Source organism: Ursus americanus, chromosome 8 (assembly GCF_024610735.1).
Source record: "Ursus americanus isolate L20-20 chromosome 8, mUrsAme1.1.p, whole genome shotgun sequence".
Lineage (NCBI taxonomy): Eukaryota > Metazoa > Chordata > Mammalia > Carnivora > Ursidae > Ursus > Ursus americanus.
In genome coordinates, this window is record NC_142134.1 from 31,314,412 (window position 1) to 31,338,652 (window position 24,241).

The 24,241-nt window shown below is 35.6% G+C and overlaps 2 protein-coding genes across 2 annotated transcripts in view; one reads left to right on the forward strand and one right to left on the reverse strand.

The window, feature by feature from the left end:
* UBA6 (ubiquitin like modifier activating enzyme 6) overlaps positions 1-19,513 on the forward strand; it is a 92,074-nt gene extending 72,561 nt beyond the window's left edge. Inside the window, exons 28-34 of the mRNA XM_045771498.2 lie at positions 2,052-2,169; positions 3,531-3,724; positions 4,535-4,662; positions 8,164-8,251; positions 8,405-8,499; positions 11,105-11,207; positions 13,487-19,513. Coding sequence (XP_045627454.2) covers positions 2,052-2,169; positions 3,531-3,724; positions 4,535-4,662; positions 8,164-8,251; positions 8,405-8,499; positions 11,105-11,207; positions 13,487-13,507 — 747 coding nt within the window. The 3' untranslated portion in view covers positions 13,508-19,513. The remainder of the gene's footprint in view (positions 1-2,051; positions 2,170-3,530; positions 3,725-4,534; positions 4,663-8,163; positions 8,252-8,404; positions 8,500-11,104; positions 11,208-13,486) is intronic.
* Positions 13,423-24,241, reverse strand: part of STAP1 (signal transducing adaptor family member 1) — a 44,928-nt gene continuing 34,109 nt past the window's right edge. Inside the window, exon 9 of the mRNA XM_045771500.2 lies at positions 13,423-13,562. Coding sequence (XP_045627456.1) covers positions 13,531-13,562 — 32 coding nt within the window. The 3' untranslated portion in view covers positions 13,423-13,530. The remainder of the gene's footprint in view (positions 13,563-24,241) is intronic.

The window sequence follows — 24,241 nt, forward strand, 5'->3', positions numbered from 1 at the left end:
AAAGTTTGAAAATACTAAGTATTTTTATTTTTCACATGCTCATTATATGCCTTTTTATACACTCTAAAAATCATCTACAAAACAGTCTTTTGTTCCCCTTACCCTCTAGCTGTATTGAAAAATATGGAATAGTGATTGCCTCCCTATAAAATTCAAGCAGGAAGTGGTATGTGCAGTCTTCCACTCTGCACTTTCAGGAAAAAGGAAAATTTGTAACTGTTTGATATTGTACAAGTAAATGGGTGTGCTGAATGAAATGTTCATGACTTGTAGCTTATCAAGAGTAAAAGAACAGAAAGGTAAACAGAATTCCTATATAAAGGAGTTTCCAGTTATGGAATGAGTAGGTCAAGGAAATAAAAGGCACAGCATAAGGGAATATAGTCAATGATACTGTAATAGCATTGTTTGGTGATAGATGGTAGTTACACTTGCAGTGAGCACAGCATGACTTACGGAGAAATTGAATCACTGTGTTGTACACCTGAAAGTAATGTAACATTGTGTATCAACTCTATTCAAATTTTTTAAAGAGAAGGTTCCCAGCACATGTTCCTAGTAAACAGAACTGCTAGACAGAGGCCAAAGAAACATGTATGAATATCCTTACTACTCTTTATTGCTCTTCAATGTTTTAAGGTGTGAATTGCTTCTTTCTCTATCAAAGTTTTGGGGTAATAAATTATCCTGAGCAATTTAGCTGCAGTTTTAGTTTTAACATGAATTTTGAGCTTTTCACAACTCCCTGAAGCAACTCACACTGAAACTTCAGAGTCTATAGCACTTACAGTTAACAGATGCCAAAAATACCAACTAGACATTCTGGCAAATAAAAGTTTCTGCTTCCTTGACTCTTTACTATTTCTTAAATACTTATAAGAACACTTAATCTGTAAAAACACAAGTTGAATGTGTACTATACAAAGAAATAGTATTTTTAATTTGTGATGATATAGATATTTTTTTGGTTTGAAAATATTAACTTTACTGCCCTTGCGGAATGTCTAATGAGTAATTTCTTAAAGATAAATTATTTAGATGTTCTGCTCTAAGCATGCATCTATATGAAGGAAGACATATTCGTTAGGAAACAGCTTCTTGTCAGCAATCAATAAATATTTAAAGGATGCCCCATTATGTATTTTATGGATTTCTTTGGAGACAGAAAACAGCTCTGCACTAGTTAGAGCTATGCAGTTTGGTTTGAGGTAGATTTGTCAGAATTGCAGACTATTGAGTAATACTAACTTCATTCTGCTGTGGAATTTTAAAAGAGATCTATATGAACACAGTTCTTATAAACTATTCAGTGAATATTTTAACACAAGCAAATTTGTTTTAAATATATTGAAGTTCTCTCAGTGAACAAGATAAAGATCCCATGGGGCGCCTGGGTGGCGCAGTCGTTAAGCGTCTGCCTTCGGTTCAGGGCGTGATCCCAGCGTTCTGGGATCGAGCCCCACGTCAGGCTGTTCCGCTGGGAGCCTTCTTCTTCCTCTCCCACTCCCCCTGCTTGTGTTCCTTCTCTGGCTGGCTGTCTCTCTCTGTTGAATAAATAAAAATCTTTAAAAAAAAAAAAAAAGATAAAGATCCCTGTTCTAAGAGTTTACATATCAGTGTGAGGAGATAGATAATAAAACAAATACATAAATAACATATTACTTAACAATGGAAGGTGTAAAATACATTGGACCATAATGATTAATAATGTGATTAAACTAGGGACACCTGGTGACTCATGAGTCACAAGTATCTGACTCTTAATCTGGGCTCAGGTCTTGATCTCACGATTGTGAGTTCAAGCCCTGTATTAGGCTCCATACCCTGATTTAGTGATATCAAAGCCATCGTTTTCCTATCTTTCAATAACTTCATTTTCCTGGATTTTTGGTATATTTCAGTGATTTAAAAACATATATAAAAAATAATGTGATTAAACTAGATAGAGGGAGTATCTTCTCTGTGTGACTTATTTGGTAAAACGTATATGGTAATCAAACTTAGGTACAGGATATGATAACATTAAGGAATATATGTCCATGTATTTAAAGGTTGTTCAAACAGATGAAACTGCAAGGAAACCAGACCATGTTCCTATTAGCAGTGAAGATGAGAGGAATGCTGTTTTCCAACTAGAAAAGGCTATTTCATCTAATAAAGCTACCACAAGTAAGGGGAAATCTTTATAAAAATGCTTTGAACTGGAGGGAATTTTTATTTTCAATAAACTCTATACCCAAAAGCTTATGGGACTAAATAATAACTATAATAATAATGATGTTAGTTGATTTCATGATCATATGAAAGTCACTGTTCATCTTTAACTGTGACTAAATTATTTTTTTAACCCTTGCTCTACCATCAGTTGCTGAAATGTAAGTCTGCTTTATTGTCGTTCTGATTGGTTTAGTCCTTAAGATTCTACTGTGTAGAATCCTTTTTAACTCATGGCCAACATAATGAGCAAAAAAAATGGAGTTCCTGGGGCACCTGGGTAGCTCTGTTGTTAAGCGTCTGCCTTCGGCTCAGGTCATGATCCCAGGATCCTGGGATCAAGCCCTGCATCGGACTCCCTGCTCCGCGGGAAGCCTGCTTCTCCCTCTCCCACTCCCCCTGCTGGTGTTCTATGTCGCTGTGTTTCTGTCCAATAAATAAAATCTTTAAAAAAAAAAAATACTTTAAAAAAAAATGGAGTTCCTATATAGACTAACACTTAGACCCAGTGAAGTCACTTTAGGATAAAAAACCATTGACAGATTTCTTTCTGGCTTATTAGTCTCCATAGTTATACAAGGGGAATACAACTTGACCTGTATACATCCTTGTTAAATGGTTTTAAACATAAGGAAACCGAACTTGTATTCTTTAAAATCAGAGCCATTTGCTTATTTTTTAGACCTGCTCACCATCTTTTATTACATAAATCAGCAGTTTCCAGACTTTCAGGATATTTATGCACAAACCACTAAAATTCTGGAAAAAAGAACCTAGGTTAGCCAACTATTTATTTTGTAAATAAAATATAAATATGTTAATTTAATCATTACAATTCTAGAAAAAATTCCATTTCTTTCTCATTTCATAACAGATAAAACTACACCTATCTACAGAATGATTTTTGAGAAACAGTAATCTAGAAATATTCCAAACTGATACATATTTTTATTAGATTAACTTACTCTGTACTTATCAGAGGCAAAATGTTTCACAGTAGTATTTATGGAATCAACTTTAGAACAGTACCCAGTGTTAACAGTTTTATTCATAAACAGCTTACTATCAGATGAGGTACATAGCTTTCTTATTTTCCATGTTTTAGATTTTTTTTAATATAGAAACTTCTCTGATTCAGTGATACCAAAGCCATCATTTTCATATCCTTCAATAACTTCATTTTCCTGGATTTTTCTATTGTATTTCAGTCATTTAAAACATAAAGGAATATTTAAGAATAGTGAATCCAGATTGCTTTTTACCTAATAAAACCTTTACAAATTACTACAAAACTTTATTTTTTTGGTTGTGATCAGGTGATCTTCAGATGGCAGTACTTTCATTTGAAAAAGATGATGATCGTAACGGACACATAGACTTCATTACAGCTGCATCAAACCTTCGTGCAAAAATGTATAGCATTGAACCCGCTGACCGTTTCAAAACAAAGCGCATAGCTGGTAAAATTATACCTGCTATAGCAACATCCACTGCTGCGGTTTCTGGCTTGGTGAGCTTATTATTCTTTGAACGGAAATATATCTTTTCATTGTCTCTTAACCTGTTTTCCCCATTGTACCACCCCAGCCAGTCACTCAGAGATCTTAGAGAGGGAGGGATCCATATTGATCTTACATTTTAAAGTTCAATATTTCTGAAAATACGGTAGTCCACATTTTGAAGCTTTACAGACATAAAGACATTTTAACATAAAATTAACCTGTGTCAAGACAGTATAATTTTTCTTATAAGCAGTAAATCCTCTTAATCATTCTTGTATCCTCCATATAAAGCAGGTACTGTATTTTTCTTGAATAAGACGAATTGCTCTAATGGTTGCTCTTTGATTGTATTGGATTTTAGTTCTTTGCCTTAAAAAATGTAATTCCTGTTAGTGATTCAGATTTCTTACAATTTAATCTTTCCTTAATGATTCAGAATCTTTAGGCTGGCCCTGGTTGTTTTGCTGTACTATAGTGTTATACTTAGAAGCTGTGTAATTATCTGCCCGTATATTAAATTGTTTTAGACTATTGTATTTCTTGAGTTCTGCTATCTTCCAAAATAGGAAGATGACATGACCCAAATAATTTTTTTAATAACTTTGCTCACCGCATATAGAACAGGTGAAAAGTTTGAAAGTATAAGATATGCTAAAAGTGGACAGATTTGTAAGAAATTCCTGCTATTTCAACCTAGTAGCTGATTTTACTCTTTACAGAGAAATGCTTGAGAAGAATTTAGGAAAATTAAGTAGATGCATTTAAAGTCATGAATAGGTTTGGGCTCTTTATACTCAGATCACCTTCTTTTTATCTAGGTTGCGTTGGAGATGATCAAGGTAGCTGGTGGCTATCCATTTGAGGCTTACAAAAATTGTTTCCTTAACTTAGCCATTCCAATTATAGTGTTTACAGAGACATCTGAAGTAAAAAGAACTGAAATCAGGTATGCGTGAAGGTCTATTTCTCTCGCATAATGAAATAAAATGTTTACCTTCTAAAAGGAGAAAATTGTAGTTTCACCTCTACTTTCCTCATGTATATACAAGTGATATGTGATATGAGTGAATGAATATGAGTGATACATATATCTATATATATTTTCATAGATACATAGATAGTGATCCTTGCCATCACTTCAAGACTAGGTCAAAATCCCATCTTCATGAAGCATTTCTTTCTTTTTCTCCTTTTTCTTTTTCTTTTTCTTTTTCTTTTTCTTTCTTTCTTTCTTTCAGAAATAATTGACATGTGTTAGATTAGTTTCAGGTGTGCAACACAGTGACTCAACACCTGTATGTTGTTAAGACATGATCACAACAGTAATCCCGGTCAACATCATCACCGTAGCCTCTTTTTTTCCTTGTAATAAGATCTTTTAAGATCTGTTCTCTTAGCAACTTTCAACTATACAGTATAGTATTATTAACTATAGTCACCATGCTGCACATTACATACCCATGATTAATTTTATAAACTGGAACCGTTTGACTGTTTTCACCCATTTTGCTCATGCCCCAGCCCCACCTTTGGCAACTACCAATCTGTTGTCTGTATCTGTGAGCTCAATGTCAGGGTTTGTTTTTTAAGATTCCACATAAAAGTGAGATCATACAGGTATTTATTTGTCTTTCTCTAACTTATTTCACTTAGCATAATGCTAATATTATTCCAAATACCAAGATTTCTTTTTATGAATGAATTATAGTTTGTGTGTGTGTGTGTGTGAGAGAGAGACGTTTTCTTTATCCATTCACCCATTAATGGACACTTAGGTTGTTTCTGTATCAATACCTTAGCTATTATAAATAATGCTTCAATGAACATGGGGGTGCTGATATATTTTGGAGTTATTGCTTTCATTTTCTTTGGATAAATACCCAGGAGTGGAATTGCTGGATCATATGGTAATTCTGTTTTTAATATTTTAAGGAACCTCCATACTATTTCCAACACTTGTTATTTCTTGTTTTTAATACTAGCCATTCTAGCAGGTGTGAGGTGATACCTCATGATGGTTTTGATTTGCATTTTCCTGATGTTTAGTGATGTTGAGCACCTTTTCATGTACCTGTTGGCCATCTGTGTATCTTCAAGTTCTTTATATATTTTGGATAGTCACCCCTTATCAGATACATGATTTGCAAATATCTATTTCCATTCAGTAGGTTGCCTTTTCTTTTTTCTTTTCTTCTCTTTTCTTTTTTTAATTCAGACAGTTTATTACTTCTGTCATAGCTGGTAACATGAGCTTCATGTTTACACTGTTTTCTCTTGCCCTTTAAGTCCCATGCAGATAGTGCAGAGGATCCAAGTTGATAGTGCTCATGCAACAGATCTGTGTCACAGCTAAGGAATACTGAGCTTAAGAACGCCCCGATTTTATACAAAGACTACTGACAAATCTGACCAGTTGTTGCCCAGCGGAGTGGCATTATCTTTATTACCTTGTCCAGGAATCAGAACTGCCCTCTGACCTGAAGGGAGACAAGCTGTTTATTCTGAAAAAAAAATCTTTGAAAAGATATTTCTACTTTTTGTTTTTCTGTTTTTCTTTTTCTTTTTTTTTTTTTTTGTTTTTTTGTTTTAAGATTTCATTTATTTATTGAAGAGAGAGAGAGAGAGACAGCATGTGCCAGGGGAGGGGCAGAGACACAGACTTCCCGCTGAGCCAGGAGCCTGACATGGGACTCAATTCCAGGACTCTGGGATCATGACCTGAGCTGAAGGCAGATGCTTAACTGACTGAGCCACCCAGGCGCCCTGAAAAGATACTTCTAGATAAAAGCTGTCATAAGACATGTAGAAATGTCATGAAAAACTGCCTCCCAATAGTGAGTGCAAGAAGCCTGGATCACTAGCAACTTTATGAAACAAATGGAACATCCCTGGTTTGCCTACTTCTAGATTTCTTTTATGTAAGATTATTAGTTTGTGCAATTAACCACTGTTCATTTTGTCTGCCTTTTTTTTTTTTTTAAAGATTTTATTTATTTATTTGACAGCACAAGCAGGAGGAACGGCAGAGGGAGAGGGAAAAGCAGGCTCCCCACTAAGCAGGGAGCCTAATGTGGGGCTCAGTCCCAGGACCCTGGGACCATGACCCTAGCCGAAGGCAGATGCTTAACCAGCTGAGCCATCCAGGCACCCCGTTGTCTGCCTTTTCATTTTGTTGATGGTTTTCTTTGCTATGCAGAAGCTTTTTAGTTTGATATAGTCCCATTCGTCTACTTTTGCTTTTGGTACCAAATGTAAAAAACCATCAAGAAAGCTTTATTGGGGGCGCTTGCGTAACACAGTCGTTAAGCGTCTGCCTTCGGCTCAGGGCATGATCCCGGCGTTCCGGGATCGAGTCCCACATCGGGCTCCTCCGCTGGGAGCCTGCTTCTTCCTCTCCCACTCCCCTGCTGTGTTCCCTCTCTCGCTGGCTGTCTCTCTGTCACCTAAATAAATAAAATCTTTAAAAAAAAAAAAGAAAGCTTTATTACCACCTGTGTTTTCTTATAGGAGCTTTATGGTTTCGGGTCTTATATACAGGTCTTTAATCCATTTTGAGTTAATTATTTTTTTTAATTTTATTTTTAAGTAATCTCTACACCCAATGTGGGGCTCAGACTTACAACCCCGAGATCAGGACTCACATGCTGTACCGACTGAGCTAGTCAGGAACCCCTTGAGTTAATTTTTGTATGGTGTAAGATAGTGGTCCAATTTTATTCTTTTGCTTTAGGCAAAGCATTTATGACTAAACTAGCCATAGAACTCTCATAATATTTAATCTGCCACATTATTTAGCATTGTACTTTCTTATGATTTCATCTGTTTTCCTAATTCAGATGAGTTAAGGCACTATAACGTCTGACTGATGTATCATGCGATTTAGAATCTGGTTCCAAAAATTATGTGACAGAGCAAAACAGTTCCCCTGGACCTCCATTTTTCACTTTCAAAATGGCAATATCCAAAACTTGAAAATCCCTGTTTTGGCAAGAGTGAGAAAACATTCTCCTCATACATCACTACTGATAGGAATATAGAATAGTATAATCCATAATGGAAATCAGTGGGATATTTCAGATTTTCAGACACATTTGCACTCACCTCAAATGAAATATTTATCAAGATATTCACTGTTTATCATAGCCAAAGATTGCAACAACCCAACTGTGCAGTAATAGGGAACTAGAACATCCACACAGTGAAACCCATGCAGCCGTTAGAGAACTCTCTTGCTAAGGCGCACAGATTTATTATGAGACACTGGAACGATCAACAAGGTGTACTGGTAAAAGTGGTTACCTTGTATGGTGTAATGGAGAAATAAGTTGTATTTTTCTTTTTCCTCTGTGTTATTATGTAGCTAAATCACAAATAATGGACTTATGGGGCTTTTTATTATTACTAAAGGGAAAAATATTAAAATGTTTTGAATATTTTTCTACAACAGAAATGGAATATCATTTACAATTTGGGATAGATGGACTATACATGGAAAAGAAGACTTCACCCTCTTGGATTTCATAAATGCAGTCAAAGTGAGATATTTATTTACTTCATTAGTTGGAGGTTTTCATAAATAATATTTAGGAGAAATTTGCTGTCTTTTTACTGGTTGTAAAACATTGTCACCCAGCCCTTTATATCTGGACATAGCTCTGATTGTTTCTCTTTTGGGTATTTACTTTTAGGAGAAGTACGGAATTGAGCCAACAATGGTGGTACAGGGAGTCAAGATGCTTTATGTTCCTGTAATGCCTGGTCATGCAAAAAGATTGAAGTTAACGTAAGTATTAAACCTTACATCAGAAGAGTCACAAGAACTAAAACATAAGGTGGATGCATACTGGGAAACCAAATAGATTTACCGCTGCTAATTTAACCAGTTTATTAATAGCACCATCTCCCAAAAATCAGGATCTTTGTTGATAGCATCAGTGATGTAACCCATGAGCAGCAGGTCAAATGACATATGTTAACTTGTATTAAATAAAAGTTAGCATAAAAATATTTGTTGTATGAATTTCTGCATGATAGGTACTTTAACATATGCAAGGGTTTTTGGGGGGTTTTTTTGCTTGTTTGTTTTGTTTTTTGTATATATTTATTAGAGAGAGAGAGATGAGAGAGTGCACACAGAGGGAGAAGCAGGCTACCTGCTGAGCAGGGAGCCCGATGCCGGGCTTGATCCCAGGACCCTGGGATCATGACCCAAGCCAAAGGCAGACGCTTAACCAACTGAGCCACCCAGGCGCCCCTGACATTTGCAGGTTTTAACTATGATTATCAATTAATGAGATTAATCACTTTTAATTACTATAATCCAGGCTTAATGATCTCTACTTTAAAAAAACAAAATTGCTATTACATATAATGCATTAATTTGCCTTATATTACTTTGTCATTAGGATCCCTTAGTATCTCTTCAATATATTAATAATAGTATTTTCTGTATACTACCTAGATGAGAGTAGAATATGCGGTCCTGGGGCGCCTGGGTGGCGCAGTCGTTAAGCGTCTGCCTTCGGCTCAGGGCGTGATCCCAGCGTTCTGGGATCGAGCCCCACGTCAGGCTTCTCCACTAGGAGCCTGCTTCTTCCTCTCTCACTCCCCCTGCTTGTGTTCCCTCTCTCGCTGGCTGTCTCTCTCTGTCAAATAAATAAATAAAATCTTTAAAAAAAAAAAAAAAAGAATGTGTGGTCCTGAAGCATATTGATGAGTGTAATTTAAAATTTGTTGCAAATAATTCACAATAGTGCTTTATAAGTTGGCCAGTATTTGGAATCTCCAGCATGATATACTTTGTGAATGATATTTTTCATTTATTACATTTTTCATTTACCAGATATTTACAAAGTACCCGTTAAGTGGCTAGACAAGCTTGGCTTCAAAAAGACCTGGATTCACATCCATGCCCAGCTACTTGTTTTGTCATATTGAGTAGCTTACTGAACTTTTTTGAAACTTAGTTTTCTATCCACAAATAGGAATGATTGTGCCCGTAGCTATTGATCATTAAAATAATAGTAAAGATTAGCAGTGTAATAGCAACTGAGAGGTAGCCCATAAATCTTACTCCTGTTACTATTTTGCCATTATACGTCTTTATCAAATAGCCTGTGCCCTCAAGGAGTTCACAGTCTGTTATGAGAAAGGGACATGTTAATCATTAAAATGTAATTGAATAATTAGTATAATAAAGGTTTTTACAGAATACCTTAGGCATTACTAACTCATGCCTTCCTCTTAGGGTAGATTTCATTTGAGCTACTTTTGAAAATGGATATCAGGCAAAAGCAATAGTTTATGCAAAAGCATACAATTAATAAAGAGCACTCATGATCTGTTTGGGAAATCAGCATTTGGAATAACTTAAGGATGAGATGATAAGAATAAATGGTAGAAAGAATGAGAAGTTATAAATGGAACAAAATTTCTTTGTAAAATGGAAAGAGCTATATTGAGGTTTAAATAGATTACATAGTTCGGAGTCTGGCATGAGATAGGTACATGGCATATGATATATAATTTAATTAGGCAAGAAAGTAAAATCAGATTTACAGAGGATTCTGGCAGCAGAGTAGATTGGAGATAGAAGACAGCTGGCTCGAAGCTAATCTAGTAATCTAAGGATATATAGATGATAACTTGATTCGAGACAGTATCCGTGACAATAGCAACAACAACAAAGTAGTTTTTTTAGTGAATAGGATATACATGGGATATGACAGAAAGGTAAAACTTAATGTCTTTCGCAGTGATTAGCTTGCATTTGAAGATTTGAAACTAATTTGCTTTTTACTCTTTACATAGAAATGGCTTGAGAAGAATTTATGATGCATCCACACTTTATAGGGAATATGAAGATAATTCATTTTTAAAAAACAGTGCTTACATTTTGGTTTTGTGGGTGGGGAGATTATCTTTTAACAAATGGTCTATATTCTTTACTACTAGCAGTAGTCCAGACTGATTCACTATTAGATTAATGAATGTCTTGAGTTTAGAGCTTTTAGTAAAGAAAAATTATAATATATGAAAGCATGTGAATTGTTAGATTTAAAAATAAATGTAGGGGCGCCTGGGTGGCACAGCGGTTAAGCGTCTGCCTTTGGCTCAGGGCGTGATCCCGGCATTATGGGATCGAGCCCCACATCAGGCTCCTCTGCTATGAGCCTGCTTCTTCCTCTCCCACTCCCCCTGCTTGTGTTCCCTCTCTCACTGGCTGTCTCTCTGTCAAATAAATAAATAGAATCTTTAAAAAAAAATAAAAATAATAAAAATAAATGTAAAGTCTAGGCACACAGGTTCAGATTCTCTGGGCAACATTAAACAGCAAATCTCATTTTACAGAATTTACCAAATTATTTGTCCTTGATTATCTTTCTTAGAATGCATAAACTTGTGAAACCTTCTACTGAAAAGAAATATGTGGATCTTACTGTGTCATTTGCTCCAGACACTGATGGAGATGAAGATTTGCCTGGACCTCCAGTAAGATACTATTTTAGTCATGACACTGATTAACAGAAGTTGTCTTAAATATACTCCAGTACTACTTGATGTTGTAAAGATTGCACTTAATTCGGGAATGAAAAAAAATCAATTCATAATACTATGGATTTCTCTTTGATGAAGCCTTAATTTAAGGGAAACATCAGTAGAAAACTACAGTGAAGAATTTTAAAGCGTTTTGGAATATAATCTAGACTTGTCTAGTGCTTTATATGTGGATATGATCACAAGCAATTTTGAACTGGACTGATGTTTTATAATGCTTACAAAAAAATTGTGTATTAGCCTCTCTGGATGAAAAGAAGGAAAAAAATTTGTATCCATCACCAGAAGAGATAAAAGATCAAGAAATTGAAAGTAACAAATGCAACTATCCAAAAAGTTTAATCTTACTTGGTGAATTTTTTGTTGCTGTTCACAATTTGAGACCCAATTTCTATAAAAATAGTGTTTGGCACCCTGCACCTCTTACAATTAGGCTTTTGAGTTTAACACCAGTGGGAAGAGGAGAGATGGTAGCGGTGAATGAAGAGTAGCCATTTTAAATTGTACGGTTACAGTTTACTGTCCTGCTAATTTAAGAGGAGTTTGTTAATATCACTATCTCCCAGAAATCAGGATCTCTGTTGATAGCATCAGTGTTGTAACCCATGAGCAGTAGGTCAGATGACACGTTAACTTAATGTATTAAGTGTTAACAGTATTATATGAACTCTGACAATCTCTTAGAGGATCCATGAATGTGAACAGGTAAATATGGCTAAGCATTTGATTCTTCAATATGCCTTCTAATGTGGCTATTTTATTTATTTGGAACTCTAAACCTGATTGTCATGGTATATAAGACTAAAAGGTTTTGTAAAGGGAGTGTCCTTAGAAGTAGATGAAAACTAGAAATTAAAAAAAATCATTACTAGTTGAGTCTTGATTTTTTTTCTTCCAGCAACCTAATGGACAGAAAAAAGACATTTTATTTTAAAGGGAAACATGCTATTTTATTCTGCATTCCCAGAAAGGGAATTGACAAAGATAAAAATTTATTTTTTTAGGTCTTTACTGATAGAAACTTTCTGTTTTCTGATTGGAGATACTACAGAAAATTCATATAAATGCTTTCATTAAAATGATGTAAAATGTACTCAACACTGTAAACTTGGTTAAAACAGCAAGTATTTCTTTTATTTCTAAGGCTATCATGCATTCTAAAGCAGTTGGCATTTTGTAACCATAGGAAGTACTTCCCTCTAGCTGCTTTTAGTCTGATCTGTTCAGGCGGTTAATGGGTACTTTGATAAACTCAAGACTAGATTTACATCAGTATTACTCCTATTTGGTATCTTTTTATACTCTCTACTTAAGTTTCCTTTTATTTCATTTATAAATAGTTGAAATTACTTTGTCAACCAGCCGTATTGTTTCATTCTTTTGTAAAAGTATCGTCCAATTGGGAAAATATATTTGGGAGTAGAAGGTGAATTTGAATGAATAAAAGGATACTCTGCATTGGAGACAAAGATAGGTGGACAGGGTGAATTTAAAAGAGATGGATACCCTTGAAATAAGTAATTTTTGTTCAAGTATAATGTTTAAAATTCCTTAAAATTGAATTCAGGAACATCAGAGCTCTATGGCTTAGAACTCTTGAGGCTAGCAATAATAAAAGGACTTTTCGGTGAGAAGCCTTTTCCCCATTTTCATTTTGCTTTGTATGATAGTAACTGATGTTTTACAAGTTAGCCATTCAGTAATCCTCAACTATGATCTAATAGCTGCTTATATTTTATCTAAATCCCCACATCTTTTTAGAAGTAAATTTGGAAACATGCTATCAGTTCTTATTTATAGTGATCAGTGCTTTAATAGACATAAACAAAACAAACAAGGATTAAGTTCATTTTGTGATTAAACCTGAAACCAATTTTATCATTGCTTTTTTTTCCCCTGTAGGTAGTGGTTATTGCCATTAATCTCTATGTAGTTCTGCTAAGCTGGAAAGCCAGGGTGTGAAGTTAATGACAATTTTTTTTCATTATCTGTTTTATTTCTGTACCATGAGATCACTTTTGGTGATTAAAATACCAGGTGCGAAAATTATTTGATTTTGTATGGTACCACTGAGTGATTTTTTTACTTATTAAAAATAAATTAAGAAATTTGACAGTATCTTTGTAAATCCTGTTCCATGGTTGACTCCAGAGATTCCAGTTTTGCTGTTCATTTTGTGAGTAATGTTTCTTTGGTGTTTTCTGATTTTCAAGTTGGCAATCATGGAGATGTAACAGTCATTGAGTGTAGAAGAACATTACTTCAAAGTGCTTTTGGCTCCTGGAAATTCTGTGAAAACAATTGAGAAATGGTGACTGTGTAAAACCTAGAAGATCTGGTAAATCTCACACTGTTGGTTGGGGATATCTAAAGTATACTCCATTTTTTTTAGATTTTTATTTTATTTTTAGTAGGCTTCACACCCAATGTGGGGCTTGAACTCACAACCCTGAGATCAAGAGTCACATGCTGTACCAACTGAACCAACCAGGCACCCTTAAAGTATATCCCTTTTTAGAGTTCAAAACTTTTTTGATATTCATCAGTAATTTCCTCTAAATTGTCTGAAAGCTAGAACTTAGAAATAGATCCATATCTTTGTTTTTATTTTTTGTCTAACATAACACTCCCTGGTGATGCCAATGAGAAGGCATAAAAAAGTCAGCAATGTTTAGAGTCTACTCTTTTATAATTTATAATTAGTAAAATGACAGAAAATTGTTCTTTTGAGATCTTAAGGAAAAATCTCTTGACGTAATAATTCAATTATAATGAACAAAAATTAAAATTACAAAAAAATCATTGTGATTGTAAGTAAATAATCATTTTGTATACAGTCAGTAGGTATGAATTTAACTGTTTTATTTGCAACAAATCCAAACCAAAATCAGGAAGTTGAAATCGTGGGGATTAGAGTAAGTAATTAATAGGTAATTTTCAGTGTTCATTTTTCTCTTGTCATTTCTTAGCTTTGTTTTTTAAGTTGAGGAATATATATTCAAATATATGTATACAAAAGAGTATATAGAATATAAATATACAGTTTAAGGATTAATTTTAAAGTAAGGGCTTGTGTATCCAACTGTCAAGTCAATAGAACGTTGACAGCAGACCAGAAATGTCCCTCATAGCCCCTTCTCAATCAGCCAGCTTCCCTACATATACTCTCTGGCAATACCACTATCCTACCTTTTGTGATAATTCTTCGTTTTTATTTATAGTGTTAACTACCTATCATGTACTTAAGTAATATAGTTTACTTTTTGATGGTTTCTGAACTTGATGTAAATGGGATCGGACTGTATTTTTTTTGTGGCTGCTGCTTTCGTTCAGCATGAGCATCATCCATATTGTTGCTTACAGTCACACTTTATTCATCATTGTTGTGTAGTCTACCTTTGCATTAATACACCACAACTTATTTATATATTCTGTTGACTATGAGATGTTTTTAGTTTGGGGCAATCACAGTTCCTCAATGAACATATTGTATGTATTTCCTAGTGCAACTAAGGTATATACCTAGGAATGGAATTACTTGGTCATAGGTATTCACATCTTAAATTTCATTAGGCAGTAACAGACTGTTGCCTTAGCAGTAGAGATAGCCTGTGTTTCCACACCTTGCTCGACACTGGTATTACCAGATTTTTTTAAATTTTGGCAGTCTGGAGGATGTGCAGTTGTAGGACATTGAAGTTTTACTCTGTATTCCCTAACTACTAGTGAAATTGAGCACCTTTTTCTAAGTGTGCTGGCGACTTTGACTTTCTTTTTTGCAAAGTGTCTTTTCAATTCTTTTGCCCATTTTTCAGTTGTGTTAGTCTTTTTCCTCATTGATTTATAGAAGATCTTAAAAGTCCTGTTTTTAGTTAGCTGTATGTTTCCAAATATCTTCTCCCACTCTGGCTTGCCTTTCTCTCTATTTATGATCTTTGCTAAAAAGAGTTTCTCAGTGGTTGGGTACTAAGTATCAGTCTTTTGTTTTAAGGTTAGTGTATTTTGTGAGTTGCTTAAAATACTGTTCTCTGTCCAGGGTCATGAAGGTACTCCCCTGTACATTGTCTTCTAAAGGCGTTAACTTTGCCTTTCACATTTTCAGTTTTCAGTTCATGAGGAATTAATTTTGTGTATGCTGGGAAGTGTGTCACCACCATTTATTGAATTATGAAGTATGTTCCTTTTTTCAGTGCCACTCTTCTGCATTACCACCAAAGTCATATATCCATTTATGTGTATATCTCTGAATATTTTGTTTCTTTTCTATCCCTGTGCTAGTATGGTATTTTCATCAGTGTAGCTGATATATTGTTTTTTATATTTGGCAGAACAAGTCCTCCCAACTTATTGTTCTATAAGAATATCACGGTTATTCTTAGCCCATTGTATTTTCAGTTCTCAAATTTCTATAATTACAAATATGCAAATTCTGTCACTTTCACAGTTTCCAGTTGTCTTGCTGAAATTTTCAATCTTTTATCTACCTGAACATGAAAAGTATTATTTTATAGTGTGTGTTTAATCCCAAATCTGGACCTCTCCTGTGGGTCTGTTTTTATTTTTCTTTTATTTCAGCTAAACGTTTTTACATCTTTGTGTGTATGGTTATCTTTAATTGTATGCCAATATTATATTTGAAAAGTTGCTTTTAGAAATAACTTGATGTCCTACATAGCATTTTCATCCTCCACAGAGGCACTTGGCCACTAGTAACTCAAGACCATTCCAGAGTCAAGATTTTATGAGTTATCCATGTGACTCAGAGTTGAGCTATAGACTACTACTCCTCTTACTTCCTGTTTACCCTTACTCCTACAGCCCTTTAGAGTTGGGTTCAAAGTATAGATTAGGGTTACCAGGGCTACTACCTCTTGGCTGGCACTGGACTCTACCTTTCAATTACTCGTCCCTTAACTCTCCTCAGCTTCTCAGTGGACTCTTACAAATCTGCAAAAGCTCCTAGGGCCCAAGTGATCCAAATGAATGGTTCACTTTTATGAATTTCTTCCAGATGTTAGTCTGACCAATCACTAACATAGGTCTCCAATGCCATCCAGCATTTTTTAAATACATTTTGCCCACCTTTTCTAGATATTCTCAAGTAAGAATGTTAATTCAAATTATGTAGCCCACTTTTTATCCTTTTGATTATGTGTTAAATAAAATTTGTATTCTGTATCTGGAAACATACTAAATTCTAATGATTCTTATAAATTATTTGCAAATTAATTCGGATATACTGTATAAACTTCAAATAAGGACAGTGTTTAGTCTTTTCTAAGATCCAGAATTTTATTTTTGTTAATCCTCTCTCTTGTGTGTTTGCTTTCTACCCCATCGTTTCCTGCTCTTATTAATATTTTTCCTATTTTCTTTGGGTTTCCTTTTTTTTTTTTAACTAGTGCTGTTTCTAACTTCTTGAGCTGGATACTTACCTCATTGATTTTCAGCCTGTCTTTCAATATACACATTTAAAATTAAAAATTATAAATATCTCTATATTACTATAATATAATTATATGATGTTCTGTTTATTATTGTAGCCATATCCCACAAGTTTGGACACATATATGGTTAATAGTTAAAATATTCTCTTTCCATTAAGAGTTCCTCTGCAACTCAGGTTTTTTAGATTTTTTTTCAGTGTTTCTTCATTTCTAAACATAGAGTTTGTATTTTAGGGGTTCTTTTTAACCCAATTTGATAATCTCTGCATTTTAACTGAAACACTTAGGCCATGTACATTACTGTAATTGCTGATATATTTAGGTTTAGTTCTGACATTTTATTTTATGGGGTTTGGTTTGGTTTGGTTTGATTTTCTTTTTTTGTTTGTTTGTGTTTGTTTTTGTCTAGGCAGTTCTATGATTCTTTGTCTCTATTCTCTTGCATTTTAAAATTTTTTTATAGTTTTTTATTCCATATATGCCGATTACTATTATTATCTCTCAACTCTAGAAACCCTTTTGTATTCTAGAACTTTGCAAACTGCATTTCTCTTTTGCCATTTGGCTTCCTTTAGGTTCCCTAAATACGTGGCACTAGGAGGAGGACTGGAAAGCTGGAGAAAGGGAAAAGAAACTTTTCCCCTTGCCATTTTTGCTTCCCGACATTGTCAGCATCCCCTCAACAGTGGCTTTTCTTCCAGTAGTCTCTGGTTGGTTCTTAGGCTCTAGCTTTTCTCTGGCACTCTGCAGGGTATCTCTTCTAGGCTTCCAGGTTCTAATAATGTCATCCTCATCCCTGTAATAGCTGTGTCCCTTGCTGATGTTTTCAATTCTCCCAAAACCTGTTTAACAAATTCTTTATGTTAAACTCTTCAATAATATACATGATATGGTTTCTCTTTTCCTAAGCTATACATACCCTTTTTCTTTTTCTAGTTCAGTGGTGTTTGTCTTTTGATGATTACCCTGTATTTATAGTTTGCACATTCAGATTAAGCCAGACTAAATTTAATCGATATCTTTACCTTTTGCTGATTTTAGTTTCCAAAAATGGCCATGGCACTGTTTCCAGTCTCACATGCTCTTCTAGAATCTTGCAGCCTCCTCCAACCCCCATAAGAGACCATCTATTTTCACTCTCTTTGAACCTGAACAAGAATTTATGATTGCCCTAACTAATATAACATAATGCATCATATGTAACTACAGCATTTAAGGTTAGGTCACAAAAGGCTATGTGACTTCTACTTAGCTCTCTCACTCCCTCTTGGAAAGCTCGCCCTTGGATTCCAGACACCATGTCACAAGGAAGCCTAAAGTAACCCACACGGAGAAACTCAAGTCCCCAACCTACAGCCAGCATCAGGTGTCCAACATGATTAAGCAAGTTCAGATGATTCCAAACCCAAAGCTTGATGGAGCAGAAACAAGCCATCCTTGCTGTCCTGCCAAATTCCTAACCCACAGAATCCATGAACATGGATGGTTTATGCTAGTAAGTTTTGGGAATTATTTATTATACAGTTGTTATGTTCTAATAACTAGAACAACTCTAATTCCCAGTTTGGCTACTGTGGTCACTTATTTTATTTCTGTTACATACTTTTAATTCTGTTGTCATTTACATAAATGTCTTTTAATTCTGCAAGACTCTTATTTTGTATTTACCCATACACATATTTCACCTTCTTTGCTCTTTATTTTTGTATCTCAGGCTTACCATCTGGGCTAAATTTCTTCCCGCCTGAAATGCTTTAGAATTTCATTTTGTGAGAGTCCACTGGTGGCACACTTGCTCATGATTTCTTTGAAAATATATTTTGCTCTCAATCTGCAAAATATTTTTGCTGAATGTAAAATTCTGATTTGGCCTTCATTATCTTTCATTGGATATAGTTTTCTACTCTCTTCAAACTTCCCTTGTTGCTGTTGAGTCAACCATCAGACTAAACATTGCAGCTTTAAAAGAAATCTTTATCTGCTTTCATTTTACGAAGTTTAATTATGTGGATATGGATTTCTTTTATCAATCTTGTTTGGGATTTGTTTAGCTCTTTGAATCTAGATTTGGGTCTTTTCTTAGTTCTAAGAAAGTCTCGATACTACTTCTTCACGTATTGCCTCTTTCCCATTCTCTTCTGTGGGGATTCTCATTAAGCATAGCGGACTTACTCTGCCTTCTATGTTTAAGACCCTCTTTTCTGTATTTTCCAGTTGTTTTTGTCTCATCATGCTTTATTCCGCATCATTTCTCCTGCCCATATTCTAGTTTACTTCATCAGTTTTTTTATATTAACGGTCATCCATTTTGTTTTTTATTTTGATTGTATTTTTCAGTCCTAGAAGCTCTGTTTGGTTCTTTAAAAAAAAAAAACTGCTCAATTACCTTTTATAGTTTTCTGTCCCTGCAGAAATTTTCTGTTGTCTGTTATTTAAACTATAAGGGCCATCTTATGGTCTCTGTCTGCCAGTTTCAATTTCTGCAGTTTTTGTGGCTCTTTCTCCGTCGTTTCTCCCAGCTGACTTTGTTGGTGGTGTTTTTTTAGATTCTCCTCCTTGGAGAGGTAAGCAAGTTGGTAATCAGGATCAGGAAAATAGAGGTAATTTTCTCTACAAGCAAGATCTTCCTTTTAAAAATAATAAATTATCAAGATACATAAAGGTAGTTTTCCTATTTTACTTTCAGGCAGTGTACAGATTTTTCTCCTGTCTTGCTCTTCTCCTTTCTATGGTGGTTTCTTAGCCTAAAAATTGTGGGTGGAAATGCTTACTTAAATAAAGAACCAATATCAAGGCACAGGGCAGTTCTTTATTTTCAAATGTGAATTGATTTTCCTGTTGTACTTGGAACATTGGTGGTGTGTTTAATGTTTGTTAATTAAATAATGAATATTCATATGCTTTTTTAATTTTTATTTTATCCGTGACTTGTGATTTGGCTCCTAATAAATTTTTCTCTAGGGAATTTTTTTTTTTTTTTTAGATTTTATTTATTTATTTGACAGAGAGAGACAGCCAGCGAGAGAGGGAACACAGGCAGGGGGAGTGGGAGAGGAAGAAGCAGGCTCCCAGCATAGGAGCCTGACATGGGGCTCGATCCCAAAACGCCGGGATCACGCCCTGAGCCGAAGGCAGACGCTTAACGACTGAGTCACCCAGGGGCCCCTGGGGAATATTTTTATTCTTCCTGACTAGCTTAATATCAGTTACCTACCCTACCATATTTTAAAGTGGTTTTTAGTTTTGTTTTGTTTTAAGATTTTATTTTTAAGTACTCTCTACACCCAGTGTGGGGCTTGAACTCACAACCCCAAGATTAAGAGTCGCATGCTTTACTGACTGAGCCAGCCAGGTGCCACAAAAGTGGCTTTTATTTAAACTGTTGATTTCTGAAGTTGGGAAAAATAAACTGAGGAAGTTATCTTTGATTGTTTTGGTTCTGTCATTGCTTTTCCTTTTGGTGTCAAAAAGCTGAATGTTGACATGGGTTAATGTTAAGGATCAAAGAAAAATTCTCACTTTCTTTTTGATAGTATATTTTTGGAAACACTTTAATTTTCTCCAAGTCTCCAGATTTTAACCCTTAGGTGCTCTACAACTTCCATTTCTTAAGGCAAATTAAAGCTAAGGACTCCCGCATCTCCACTGTGCGCCAATCAGCTATGGAGTCCAAACTCCCTAAAACAATTGTAGGGTTCCCCAAAGTTCCCTTGAAGCTTAACACTGGGTTTAAGATGGATTTTGGTGTTTTTGTAGTTTGTTTTGTTTTGTTTTTAGGTCCTTTCTCCACTGTCATTTTACTCTTCCATCATCTTTCTGCTTTTCAAAGAAAATACATTACTCTACAGAAGATAGTCTGATTATTTGCAGTCTCTCTCCATGTGATCATCTAATTCTGTCTGTTCATATGTCGCTCCCTCCCTCTTTTAATAAGGGAATATGAAATGCGGAGAGGTTGAGTAATTTGTTTCTGATCAGAAAGCAAACTGAACCAGTTCAGCCACCAGTTCAGCCACCAATCTGGTTGTCTGTTTCTAAAAGCATTGACATTTTACATGAACAGCCCATTTTTGGTTATTTCTTTACACTCTTTTTTTTTCCCCCTCTCTTCTGACCCTGCTCTGAGGATGGCTCCATCTCAAGGCACTGCACTGTAGGCAACAGAGCTCAATATAAGCACCTGCCACCCCCAAAGAAAGCTCATCCTGGCCAGAGATACTGGGAAAAGTAGACCCTGTGGCCTAAAGAATGAGTGGACAGGGTGGGTGGGGGTTACCAGAGAGAAAGGTTGGAATTCCTGTTAGTTTTTTCTTTCACTTCTTTTAATATGTCTTTTCCCCAAGGGCAGTCCCAGTCTCCACAGAACTATGTGGTGGCACAGGTGGCTAAAACTCTTAAGAAGCCCCATCTGTAGAAGACCAGGAAAAAGGACCCTTGGTAGCAGGAGAGTGGGGGAAATCCTGGAGAGATGAGAGAACTGAAAAAGCATCCCCTAGTTCTGTGTATGAAGTGACCCCCAAGCTGTGCATGCACAAAACATATAAAACAGGGGCACCTGGGTGGCACAGCGGTTAAGCGTCTGCCTTCGGCTCAGGGCGTGATCCCCGCGTTATGGATCGAGCCCCACATCAGGCTCCTCTGCTATGAGCCTGCTTCTTCCTCTCCCACTCCCCCTGCTTGTGTTCCCTCTCTCGCTGGCTGTCTCTATCTCTGTCGAATAAATAAAAATAAAATCTTTAAAATATATATATATATATATATATATATATATATATATATATATATATATATTAGATAACGGAGGCTTTGAGAAGTAAAAACTACTCAACTATGTAAGGTATATATAGTTTATATATGTAGTTTATTTTGTGTGTGTGTGTGTGTGTATATATATATATACACATATACATATGTATATATATAGTTTATAACTAAACTATAAACCACTGCCTGAGTCCTAGGTCAGTCCCTGATACATGCATTGGACAGACCCAAACCAACATAACAAAGGCTTTGAAAATTGAACTGATACTGGAACTTTTTCCCACAAAGTAAGGCAGACAGAACTGGTTCAATCTAATCAGGATGATTGTCTGCTTTAAAATTTTAAAAAATCTCCAAGGGCACGTGGATGGCTTAGTTGGTTAAGCGTCCAACTCTTTAATTTCACTCAGATTGTGAGTTCCAGCCTTGCCTCAGCCAGCGCTGGGCATGGATCCTGCTTAAGATTCTCTGTCTCCTCCCCCCTCAAAAAAAAGAAAATGCAGAAGACCCAGCTAAGGGAGGCCCAGACTTCCAACCCACAGAAACAGGAAAGGATAGGGTGAGGGGAGGGGGGGAGAGAGAGAATATGAATATCTGTATATGATGTGAACCAATGAGAAGGTTTTTAAAAAAGGCTTCAGAAATAAACATGGGTTTGGATTCCAGCTTCATTTACTAGTTGTGTTTCTGACTTCTTTAACTAGTCGTATGTGAAAACTACTTAGGTGGTGATTATATGAATCATCTCATTTTAATTTCTCCCAATAATTTTATAAGGAAAGTATGATGATTATCCTTGTTTTATGACAATTCGTATAATTATGGCACTTCACACAGTGCCTGTCACAGAGTAAATATACAGTCGCCCAGGCTCTAGTTATTTGTAATGGTCCTTTCCTATTTCTAAGAGTGACAGTTTTCCTCTAGGAAGAAGGAGGGTTGCTTCCTCCTTCCCTAATGTTGTTTTTTTTTTTTTTTTTAAGATTCTATTTACTTATGAGACAGAGAGACAGCCAGAGAGAGAGGGAACACAAGCAGGGGGAGTGGGAGAGGAAGAAGCAGGCTCCCAGCGGTGGAGCCCGATGTGGGACTCGATCCCGGAATGCCAGGATCACGCCCTGAGCCGAAGGCAGACGCTTAACAACTGCGCTACCCAGGCGCCCGCTCCTTCCCTAATGTTATGCTTGCTTATTCATTTATCTATTCTACCAATATCTATCAGCTTCCGCTCTGTGCCAGGCCCTAGGCCAGAAGACTAATTCAAGGACTTAGAAAAAAATAAACCAGTTCATTAAAAGAAATTACCAAAATTCACTCAAGAAAAAATAGATAACCCAAATTGTCTTACATCTATTAAAGAAATTGAATTCATAGTTAAAAACCTTCAGCAAAGAAATCATCAGGCCCATATGGCTCATTGGGTAAATTCTACCAAGTACTGAAGTAAGAAAAAGTACCAATTCTACACATATTTTCCAGACCACAGAAGAAGGAATGCTTCCCAACTCATTTTTTGATGGCAGCATTACATTAATACCAAAACTAGACAAAATAAAAGGAAACTTTCTCAATCTGATAAATCATCCATTTAAAACCTACAGCCAACATTATACTTATTAGTGAAAGATGATTTTGTCCTTTAAAATTGGAAGCAAAGAATGCCTGGGTGGCTCAGTTGGTTTAAGCATCTGCCTTCCACTCAGGTCATGATCCCAGGGTCCTGGGATAGAGTCCAGTACCACTTTGGGCTTCTTGCTCAGCAGGGAGCCTGCTTCTCCCTCTGCTTGCCTCTCCCCCTACTTGTGCACTCTCTCTCTCTGTCTCTCTGACAAAATCTTTAAAAAAAAAAAAAAAAAAAGAAAATTAAAAGGAATCTAAAAAAGAAAAAAAGCTTTTAGAAATGAATAGAAGTCTAGCAAATGGATGGGGCGCCTGGGTGGCTCAGTCGTTAAGCGTCTGCCTTCAGCTCAGGGCATGACCCCAGGGACCTGGGATTGAGCCCCACACCGGGCTCCCCTCTCAGCGGGAAGCCTGCTTCTTCCTCTCTCACTTCCCCTGCTTGTGTTCCCTCTCTCGCTGGCTATCTCTTTCTCTGTCAAATAAATAAATAAAAATCTTTTTAAAAAAAAAAGTTAGCAAATGGAATCTTGGAATTATAAGATCAGTATACAAAAAGTGTATTTCTATATATCACCAATAAATAATTGGAATCCAAAATGTTAAAAACTACCATTTACAATAGCACCAAAAAATTAAATAGTTAAGTATTGATCTAATAAAACATGTGCAGGATCTGTATGCTGAAAACTCTAAAGAACTGTAAAATCAGAAAAACCTAAATAACTGGAAGGATATATTATTCCTGAATTGGAAGATAATATTGTCAAGATACCAGTGCTCCCTGAACTCATCTAAAGCTTCAACAAAATCCAAATCAAAACTCTGGAGGATTTTTCTATAAGTCCCATTCTGATTCTAAAACTCATACTGAAAGGCAGAGAAACTAGATTGGTCCAAACAATTTTGAAAAGAAGAGCAAAGTTCGATTTATATCTTCTGATTTCAAGAACTACTATGAAGCTACAGTAATCAAGATAGCATGGTATTGGCAAAAGAGTAGGAACATATATCAGTGGAAATTGATCCACAAAAATACAGTCAATTGATTTTTTTTTAGAAAGGTACAAAGGCTATTTAAATGAAGAAAAGATTATCTTTTTTCAACTAATGGTGCTCAACAATTATATACCTGAATGC